The 10,869-nt window shown below is 42.5% G+C and overlaps 1 protein-coding gene across 2 annotated transcripts; it reads left to right on the plus strand.

The window, feature by feature from the left end:
• The first annotated feature begins 3 nt into the window (after positions 1-3).
• KARS1 (lysyl-tRNA synthetase 1) lies at positions 4-10,810 on the plus strand. Of its 2 annotated transcripts, none has more exons than XM_059824763.1 (14): positions 4-65; positions 790-940; positions 1,137-1,302; positions 1,715-1,808; positions 2,082-2,268; positions 2,443-2,568; positions 5,890-6,009; positions 6,216-6,378; positions 6,467-6,640; positions 7,384-7,469; positions 8,036-8,121; positions 8,454-8,580; positions 10,173-10,316; positions 10,689-10,810. In XM_059824763.1, the coding sequence occupies exons 1-14, from the start codon at positions 4-6 to the stop codon at positions 10,773-10,775; spliced, it is 1,773 nt and encodes a 590-aa protein (XP_059680746.1). In that variant the 3' UTR covers positions 10,776-10,810. The 2 variants fall into 2 exon arrangements, with proteins under 2 accessions (XP_059680746.1, XP_059680744.1); XM_059824761.1 differs by lacking the exon at positions 4-65 and adding an exon at positions 190-281.
• The last annotated feature ends 59 nt before the right edge of the window (positions 10,811-10,869 follow it).

Consider the following 10,869-nt stretch of genomic DNA (forward strand, 5'->3'; position numbering starts at 1 on the left):
AAAATGGCGGCTGCGGCAGAGCGCGCGTGCGAGGCGGCGGAGACCGAGTCGCGCCTCAGCAAAAAGTGAGGGTGGGCGGGCAGGTGGAGCCGGGCCGCGCCGGGCTGGGGAGGCGAGGCGAGGCGAGGCGAAGCGAATGCCCGGCTGACCCGGCGCGTGTCTCCGCCCGGTGGTCCGTCGGAGCGCGCCATGTTGAGCCCCGCCGCTGCGCGGCTCCGCGGCTGGGCCTGGAGGGCCGCGCCCGCGCTCCGATGGCGCCAGGCACTTCATGACCAAAGCAGGTCGGTTCTTTGCGGCCTGGCCGGGCCCGACTCTTTCCTCATGAAGTCCCGGCGGACGGGGTCGGGAGTGCGGGAAGAGCCGCGGCGCCTGTGGGCCGTGGGGGGCCGGGCCGGGCCGCGAAGGCGGCTTCGAGAACCCTAAGTAGTGCCTGACTGTTTTCAGTGAAGAGTTTGCCTTATTTCACTTACATGCTACGTGGGGTTGTTAGGCTCTTATGTATAAAATGGCCTGCGGAGTGTCCTTGGGCACATACGCACGCATCCTCAGGGTCTGTTTATGTAATGTTTGAGTTTTAACTTTCTCTGAGTATTTGTATCTCGTAGGAGATGAACTGAAAGTTCAAAGAAGAAAATGCTTAAACATGCTTAAGGATTTTTTTGACTTTTGGTCAGAGTAAGAGGAATTACAGGGTTATTTGTACAGTGAACTTTAGGCAGAATCCTGACAAGTGTTTCCCTGTAGAAGTATCAGAGAACCTGCGGCATCTGGTTCCTTTCTCTTTTGCAGTGAGCTGAAGAGACGTTTAAAGGCTGAGAGAAAAATAGCTGAAAAAGAGGCAAAGCAGAAAGATCAAAGTGAAAAGCATTCAAATAAGCCTTGCTTGACTTCTGACTCTGAGAATAACATTGGTGCTGATGAGGAAAACTTGGATCCAAATGTGAGTGTCTGGCCTCATACTTATTACTGTTCTGAGAATAAATCTTACTGATTCACATTTGATTTTTTTATTCAAGGGTTAGAAGGGAATAGACCTACATATTCATACATAAGGGCAGCTGTGTTTTAATTTACAACCTGTAAAATATTTCCTGTTCCTAACAAAATCGTTTGGTTTTGTTTGTTTCTGGTGACAGCAATACTACAAGATCCGTAGCCACGCCGTTCAGCAGCTGAAGGGCACCAATGAAGATCCCTATCCCCACAAGTTCCATGTAGACATATCTCTCTCAGATTTTATAGAGAAGTACAATCACCTGCAGCCAGGAGATCACCTGACAGACATTACAGTGAGAGTCGCAGGTAAAGGCTTATCTGGGATAGGGAAAGATGGTCTGTTGCTTTGCTAAGCCAAGTGTTAGCTGCTTTTAGTGATGGGGTGGTCTCCTTTCCAATTTTGCTGATCCCTTGTTACTCAGTCATGAAGTCTGTAGTAGTGTTAGACTATTCAGGATGCGTCCTTTCAGACTGAGCGGACCCATGCATCATCCCTTACAACTACAAGATCAGATTGTGTTATGGGCTCCAGGACCCAAAGTTCATGTGATCTTTTGTGCACTGGTATTGATTTTGAGACTTAACTGCTTCTCTTTCATGGTTATGATCGGTTCAGAGCTGACGATCCTTTGTCCAAGTGATAATACTGTGGTTTTTGCCCCTGTATCCTTTCTGCTAGGGACTCTTTTCCTGATGTCCCGCTTACTTTGATATTTAGGTCGAATCCATGCAAAGCGTGCCTCTGGAGGGAAGCTGATTTTCTATGATCTTCGTGGTGAGGGAGTGAAGTTGCAGGTCATGGCAAATTCCAGGTAAGCAGAGGTATTCTCAGTAGCATTCTAAACTGAACTGTATTCCCGGGGCCTAGAGGTCTGTATTTGGGCATTCTATTCCTTTGTCTCCTTAGGCTATTCGTCTATGGGTTGGCTTAGGCAGCCAGGTAATGTTTTGCTTAGGATGTTGTGATTGGCTTCCCTGCTAGAAGAATCCTTTTTTTAAAGGATTTGGTCTGGGGAGAGACTTGCAGGACAATTTGGAATGTTGAATTTTAAACAAAACTGCTTACACTGGTTTTGTAATTACAGGCTCTACAAATCCGAGGAAGAGTATTTCCGCATTAACAACAAGCTGCGTCGTGGGGACATTATTGGTGTAAAGGGGAATCCTGGGAAAACGAAGAAGGGGGAACTGAGTATTATTCCTTATGAAATAACTCTGTTGTCTCCATGCCTGCACATGTTGCCTCATCTTCACTTTGGCCTCAAAGATAAGGTACTTGTCATTCCTGTCACTCTTGGAGGCAATTTGGCAGATAGGTCTGAATGGATGACTTTTTATATCTCCTGATGGTATCAGTCAACAAAGGAACATTAGTTTTGTTTTGGTATTTTTATCTTTGGCAGCACATTTTGTCTAGCTTGTTCTAAAGATATTTGTTCTTTTCAGGAAACTAGGTATCGTCAGAGATACTTGGATTTAATTCTTAATGATTATGTGCGGCAGAAATTTATAACCCGTGCAAAGATCATTACATATATTCGGAGCTTTCTAGATGAGTTGGGCTTCCTTGAGGTAAGGCTTCAGTGTTTATTTCTCTCTGCATACTGAATGTGTTTAGAGCTTCTCAGCTTCAAGGATGCTTTATATTCAGGCTCATGCAAAAGATGTACAGAAATGAGAAAAATTACGTCGGCGTGGTGTGTTTTACCCGTTTAATGTGAGGAGAGCCATTCCTTTCCTTTCTTTTTAAAGTTAAGACTATTCCTCAGTTAGTGGGGTGATGACTCAGGAAACTTTTATCAAGGTAGTACTTCAAACTAATGCTGTCCTTTCCTCGTTTCAGTAAATTAACTTGGAAATAACATCTTTGAAATGGTGTTTTGCCTCTGGAGGTAAATGCAGGTTTTACTTCCTGGAAGTAACATTGGTTTTATCTTAAGATTTATTGCAGAGTAGCATATGAGAAAATAATACTAGCTCTGCTCTCTGTTGCATCCAGATTCTTGGTTGTACTATACAGTTAGCAAAAAGATTAGAACTTAATGTGGTTTTTTTACGAGTGTTTATCAACTGAATCTGCAAAAGCTGCCAGTGGGAGTTTTTTGAGAGCACTGGGAATCCGAACCTGTGCTGTGTCATTTCTGTCGTATGTGTAATGGCTTTAATGTCTTTCTTTGATTTGTTTTTGGTTTTTTTTCCAAATAATTCTTAATCTAGTACTTAACAGATTTTACTGTTCTGATAAGCTAATCAAAAGGGACCATAGGAGTCCTTCTCAATTTATATGAAGTTTTGACTTGGTGTTGGAATAATGGAGCAAGTTACTTGGTCTTGGCGAGAATGTTGGGGATAAAATAAAAGGCAGAGAAGTCAGGGAATGGCCTACTATACAATAGAGTGCAATCTGGAGGTACGTGAATCAGGCAGTGCTCAATCGTACTAGTACTTCATATGGCACAGCTTAGTGTCATGCCGTGGACAGCATGGACAGATACTGGTTAATTTTTGAGAAAAATTAGCCAAACTGTCATGGGTATTGTATCGTGCGCTTCAGCTGATTGTCAGGGCTTGTTAGTTCAATCATCATCAATTAAACTTCATTTCTGATTCCAGTGCTGTCTGGGATGCTGACTGCTTTCTATTTTCTGCAGTTCAGTTTGTTTTATAGTGTAGATCTGTGTGGAGAATCCCATTAAATACCTGTTTAGGGAGTTATATCAATTCATAGCCTACAAAATTTCTCCCCTTTTCTAAGTTCTAGCTGCATCTTTGTTCTCTTTTTATCACACATTGACTTCTCTTTTTTTGCTCTGACCTTTGTTCTTTCATAGGAGCCCTGAGTCTCACTCTGTTTCCAGAAGCGTTCACCTTCTGTGTGGCTATAAGTAGTTATGTAGTGAATTGTGAAATTCTGTTGTGAAAATACATGTTTTCATGCTTCGGGGTCAGTAACGGGGCATTAATTCTTGATGCTAAGATGTGAGGATATGGACAGGCATACTGAAGTTCTTTATGTTAACATGAAAGCCAAGCTGGTTTGTAAGCACAGCAGTTTAAACGTGACATATCCCACAGAAATAATTAGAAAACTGTTTGGCCACTTCCACCAGCATTTTGTGTAGAGGGCCAAGTTTGGAGTTGTGAATCTTTCTGCTACTCCATTTTTCCATCATTTGCAGCTACTTTCTCTTTTCAATGTCAAGAGGCATTGAACTGAAGTCTGTTTCTTATACCTGTTTAAACATCTAAGAAAATGCAGCTTATGCAAAAGAAAATTGGAATGATTTGAACTAAATCAATTCACTGAAGCCTGCAGCACGTTGATTTAATTATTTTTTTCTCCTTAAAATTGTGTATCTCTTCAGACTCAGTTGGACTCTAGGTTTCCCTATACATACAGAAGATCAGTAACAGCTTTTTATCTAAAGTGAATGTTTCCATGTATCCATATATTCCCAGCCATTCTCACCACCAAGTATTTTTGAATACTCCAGATGTTAATAATTTTATTTTTTTCCAAAAAAGGCGATATTATTAAAATTATTTAGGTTTCGCAAAATTTGCAGTATCCATGGCATTTCATTTCTTTCAGGATTACTGCTTTACAGCTTTGTTACAAAGACTATCCTAAAAAATTACCAGTGTAAGCAATGATTTGGAGAAGATACTGTGGAAGACTGCTACTTCTCATAAGTTTTATGAAACAGCTCTCTCTTCTTACCAAGTGGATTTTATCATAGAATCACAGGATGGTTTGGGTTGGAAGGGACCTTTAAAGATCATCTAGTCCAAACCCCCTGCTGCAGGCAGGGCCATCTTCCACTAGATCCGGTTGCTCAAAGCCCCATCCGACCTGACCTTGAACACTTCCAGGGAGGAGGCATCCACAACTTCTCTGGGCAGCCTGTTCCAGCGTCTCACCACCCTCATCGTAAAACAGTTCTTCCTTATGTCCAATCTAAATCTACCCTCTTTCAGTTTAAAACCATTGCCCCTTGTCCCGTCATTACAGGCCTTGGTAAAAAGTCTCTCTGCACCTTTCTTACAAGCCCCCTTTATATATTGAAAGGCTGCAAAAAGGTCTTCCCGAAGTCTTCTCTTCTCCAGGCTGAACAATCCCAGCTCTCCCAGCCTTTCTTCATAGGAGAGGTGTTCCAGACATCTGATCATTTCCATGGCCTTCCTCTGGACCCGCTCTAACAAGTGCACCTCTTTCTTGTACTGGGGACCCCAGAGCTAGATGCAGTGCTCCAGGTGGGGCCTCATGAGAGCAGAATAGAGGGGGAGAATCCCCTCCCTCCACCTGCTGGCCACGCGTCTTCTGATGCAGCCCAGGATCCAGTTGGCTTTCTGGGCTGCAAGCGCACATTGCCAGCTCACGTCCAATTTTTCACGCACCGGTATCCCTCAGTCCTTCTCCGCAGGGCTGCTCTCAATCCATTCATTCCCCAGGCTGTACTGATGTTGGGGATTGCCCCGACCCAGGTGCAGGAGCTTGCACTTGGCCTTTTTGAACCTCATTTTCTGTAATGTAGAGTTGATTTTGTGGTAATGCCACAGCCCAATTCGTGGCTTTGATAACATGAACCTAGCAGGTTCACATTTATAGTAAATATGAATGATTCTTGATAGCAACAAATAGTTTAACTAAATTGTCTTTACAGACTGCATGGGAGAAGTGTTTTTCAGTTCAGAATTGTTTTCATATATTGGAATGTCAAACAATAAATGAAATACAGAGATTTTTCATCAAAGCTAGCTGTGGTTTGTTTGTTTGCTTGATCTACAGAGTTCTGCTTTGGAAACAGGTTAGACAAAAGGGCATTGAGGTAAGAGCCTGGAAATATTTATGCCGCTGTTAAATTAATTTTTTGTGTTGTTATTATTTTGCAGATTGAAACTCCCATGATGAATATAATTCCAGGTGGAGCTGTGGCAAAACCTTTTATCACATACCACAATGAACTGGATATGAATTTATATATGAGAATTGCTCCAGAGCTTTACCATAAGGTAAGATACAAGACCCTCATGGCTAAGCCTGTATTCTCCAGACTGTTGTGATGTTATTCTAAAAAAGTAAATGTAGCTAAAACAAGGATTATTCTTGAAGAAAGGTGGATGAGATTTGTAGGATTGCATTGCAGTTGTGTGTGCTTGAGCTCTCTTTAGTTCTTTTTCAAAAGTTAGTGTGTTTACCAGAATTTCCTTTTGTTTAGATGTTGGTGGTTGGAGGCATGGACAGAGTATATGAAATTGGGCGTCAATTCCGGAATGAAGGAATTGATTTGACTCACAACCCTGAGTTCACAACTTGTGAATTCTATATGGCTTATGCGGACTACCATGACTTGATGGAAATTACAGAGAAGTTGCTTTCAGGTGACATATGCAACATTAAGAATAAGAATCTCTGAAAGAATTGCATATTATGTGGCATGCTCTTCTAAACTTCAGGTTTATTTTGTAGGGATGGTGAAACATATTACTGGAAGTTACAAGATCACTTACCATCCAGATGGTCAAGATGGGCAGGCCTATGAGATAGATTTCACTCCTCCCTTCCGGCGAATTAGCATGGTGTATGATCTGGAAAAGGTCCTAGGAGTGAAATTTCCATCAGCTGAGTGTTTTGAAACTGAAGGTTAGATGCTGAGTATGAATGTCCTGTAATTTTTCCTTAACAGAAGGAGGGCAGAAGGTCTCGAGTTCTCAGCCTGCAGTCTGTCAGCTGCTTTTTTGACCTAGCATAATACATGGGATTGCTTTTTCTCTGGTTTTGTCTGTTACCTAAGAGTCCAGAAAGAAGCCTTCACGCCTTGCGGTCTTTGGCAGGATCTGACTCTTCTGCCTTTTCCTTTGTTGAGTATATGTGATGCTGTATACTCAAGAGGCATGATCTGGGGAGTTCTTGATCTGTTGAAGAGATACAGCTTTTTATTTCTAATTTCTTCTGTCTTTTGTGCAGTTGAGTCTCCATGCCTGTGATCATAGGTTAGGAGTATGATTATTTTGGGCTTTCCTCAAAATGTGTGTATGTGCTATTTTATTCCTGGAATCCAGAGCCATAAGGAAATGACTTCATACACTTTGTAGTGAATTCTTTTTTTTTCCAATTTTTTTTTCCCCAAAATAATAATGTCCAGCAGTCATGTGGGGTTGTGCTTAACTGTTGTCAAGTTTCTGAAATGTAAGATAACTTAGATTTTAGTGTAAACTGACTAAAGACAAACACTATTTTTGTAGATTGACATTTAAGCTCATGTTTTCCATGATGTATACCAGTAAGATCTTATAAATCACTCTAAGACACATTGAAACATGCAGAAAGAAAAAAACCATGGTTGCCTGGGTGGCTTTTCTAATTTTTGTCTACAACAATGTCAGAAACTCGCAGGTTCTTTGATGACCTTTGTGTAGAGAGAAATGTTGAGTGTCCGCCTCCCAGGACAACAGCCAGGCTTCTTGACAGAGTAAGTAAAGGTGGTGTTTTTATAATCCTAATATCTTTGAGGATCTATCTGTATCAACAGAAGTCTCTTCAGAGCAGAAGTTTAGCTGCATCTGAGAAAACACACTGAAACGCACTTCAGCTATTTCTGTATCACAGTGAGAAAACTTGCTGTGTCAAAATCTTTTTTTTGTGTTGTCTACACCAAAATGTAGTTTACTGATGCCTGCTTAATGTGAGCACTAGAGGACTTCAGTTTGATAACTGATCTCTTGTGCTTAAAGCAGATCTGCTTTATCTATGTCAGTTTTGTCTGTGAGACCTGTGCGTTTGTATATACCTTACTAAACTGGTAGGCTTACCATGTAGTTCTTCTATCAATTGTATTGCCTTTTCCTTTGTACCCAACTAGGACATGCTCTCTGTTAATGAAGACACTACCATGATCAGGAATTATTAGTTGGGAAACTTTTCTGTTCTATGGTACCTTCTTCAGTAGTGAAGAGAGGGAAGTAGGATGTTTGGGGAAGGCAGTGCTAGGAAAGTGATATTGTACTCTACATAATGGTTTTGCTTTTGTTTTCCCAGTTAGTTGGTGAATTCCTGGAAGTCACTTGTATCAACCCTACATTCATCTGTGATCACCCTCAGATCATGAGTCCTCTAGCCAAATGGTAAAAGTATGAGACACAGTCAGTATGTAACTCTTTTAAACCCTCTACTCCTACTTTATTTTAAAAAAGAAAAGAAAAAAGTCACATACGTGAAAACAGAGATTTTAATGTTGTATACTAGTTTGTGAATTCTGACACCAACCAAGATAGACACTGGTTCCTGAGCTGTGAAACCCATCATCCAGGGAAGAGGTGTGCTGATGTTTAGTAGTTTGAACTTTTCACAGCTGGTACTGCTAATGGTGGGCAATCCTCCTGAAGTAATGTATGTGCTCTTTGCTTCTGTAAAGATGTTTGTTTTAAGGTATGGTTGTTTTGTCGTCTTCACATAGGCATCGCTCTCATCAGGGGCTAACAGAACGCTTTGAACTCTTTGTAATGAAGAAGGAAGTGTGCAATGCATACACAGAGCTTAATGACCCTTTCCGTCAGCGGCAGCTTTTTGAGGATCAGGCCAAGGTATGGTGTCTTGCTGATAGGAATCAATGATACAGGCACGTAAGCAAAGAATATTTCCTATGTCTATTCCAAATCTGCCATTAGTCCCTGCTGCTGAAAAGGCTTGTTAGTACTTTGAGCAAGCGTTTTCCACTCATTGGAAGCCTGTCATTAAAACTTAATTTCTTTTAAAGGAGCCTGGCTCTTTAAGGTAAAGAAGTCCAAATGCTGTTGTTGATTAGTTTTTTAGTAGTGTGACTTTGTTTTGGAATATCTTCCCTTTTTATTCTACCTGAAGTAGTAATCTGAAAAAAAGCAAAAGTGCAAAGCGTTTTCTCTGTCTTGCTCAGGTTGAAAGTTATTTTTCCACAGTTAAGTATTTATGTAGTCATACAACATTATACTTGTAGGTTCTTAAGTAAATTTTCGTGTCTGGTAAGAGTTTCATGTGTAAGAAATAGCCTAATTTCCTGAACTGCATTATTACTATTTTAAATTGGCTCACAGAATAGAGCTGCAGACTGGAAATTACTAGGCCACCTAATTTATAGTACTAGGTCTCTCTAGATAAGCCTCAGAAAGGAGTGACTGAAATTGATTTTGTTACTAATGACATCCATGAATGCATGTGTGCCCACACATGACTGAGGTCAGATGATGCAGTCTGCAGAAACAGAGTTCCTGTTCTTCCTACTCTTTCTAATGGCTTCACAGTGCCTGAGAGGGTTAAACAATTGTCAAAACCAGGAAAATAGACTTATGTTAACTAACTTGATAGTAAATTTCAAAATGTTTGTTCAGAATGAGTAATATTACAGATTTCTTTCACCTTTGGTCTGTTTTATGTATGTTTGCTGCAGTTGTTGTCTCTCACGATTATAGCCAGACTTTGCAGACATCCGATTGTATGTATTGAACTTGGGCAGAAAAATTTGCTTTAACAGTCTTTTGCAAAGTCTTCCTTGAAACTGTGTGAGCAAAAATGTTTGTTGCTGTTTCAATGCTTACGCTTCGTGTTTTCTGAATTTGAGAGGGTTGGCATGTCTGCTTTTTCATTATTATGACTTTTGGCACTTGGGGGCCGTCAGGGTCAGATGCATTAGTTACTATCTCAGTGTAGGGTTTTTTAACTGTTCTACTTGAGCGGGAAAAAGCAAGCCCTAAACTTTGTTTCATCGAGCAATTACTGATGATTCAAACAATCATGTTTCTTAGTTGTTTCTGCAAACAGTAAGGGAGGGGGGAGGTTGCAAGCAATAAAGAACCCGAAAAGCCTTTGAAAGCAATTTATTCCACTGTCAGCTGCTGCCGTAAGGCCCTGGAGGTAGCTTTTACTGAAGTGAAGGGCCTGGACCTTTGTCTGAAAAGGAAAGTCACAGATCAGAAAGGAATTGAGCCTAGAGCTGTTTTAGAAGCACCTGTACAAGTGACCTCCACAGTTCTCCACGTGCTGAGATTCCTTCATCTGTTACTCACTTACGCAGCTGCATAGGGCTTTGGTTTCATCAGTTACATGGCTGCTACAACTACCAGTATTTCTCCTTCTTGGTAGGGGTTAGCAGGAGTGGTACTGTCTAGCTCTGTACAGCCCACCTTGTACTATTCTCATTTAGGCAAAAGCTGCAGGTGATGACGAAGCCATGTTTATTGACGAAAACTTCTGCACTGCACTGGAGTATGGCCTTCCTCCTACAGCTGGCTGGGGCATGGGAATTGATCGCTTCACCATGTTCCTTACAGATTCCAATAACATCAAGGTAAATGTTAGAAATGGCAGCGCCTACGGCTGGCTGTGTCCGAGAACAGGGAACGAGATCCTGCAAAGCAGGCCGTCTCCCTTAACAACAAGTAACAGACACCGTAGTCCCTTGAGAGTCTTTAAGATGAAGAATTTCGCCTCAGGAAAGCCCTCCTTTCTTGCACTTGCTTACAGGTCTTTACGGCCTGCAGCCGCGGTACCCTCTGCGCTCCTGTGCCGTGGCGAGCCGCAGAGCGGCACGCAGCTCGCGCCTCCGGGCGGCGCCGGGGAGCCGGGCCCAGGGCCGCTCTCGCGACACTTGCCCGTGGGGTCCCTCTCCCCCGGGCGGAGGGGCGGCCCTGGCGCCCGCTGAGGGTGTCCCTTCTTGCAGGAGGTGCTTCTCTTCCCTGCCATGAAACCGGAGGACAACAAGAAGGAGGCGCAGCCCGACCAGTCTGCCGAAGGCACCTCTGTGTGAAGTCCGGTGCGGCGCGGACCGTGAATAAAGGCAACGCTTTCTGCCGCCCGTCTCTGTGTCTCTGTGTGCGCCTGCGCGGGAGCTGCCGCTCCCG

Source organism: Gavia stellata, chromosome 15, assembly GCF_030936135.1.
Source record: "Gavia stellata isolate bGavSte3 chromosome 15, bGavSte3.hap2, whole genome shotgun sequence".
Lineage (NCBI taxonomy): Eukaryota > Metazoa > Chordata > Aves > Gaviiformes > Gaviidae > Gavia > Gavia stellata.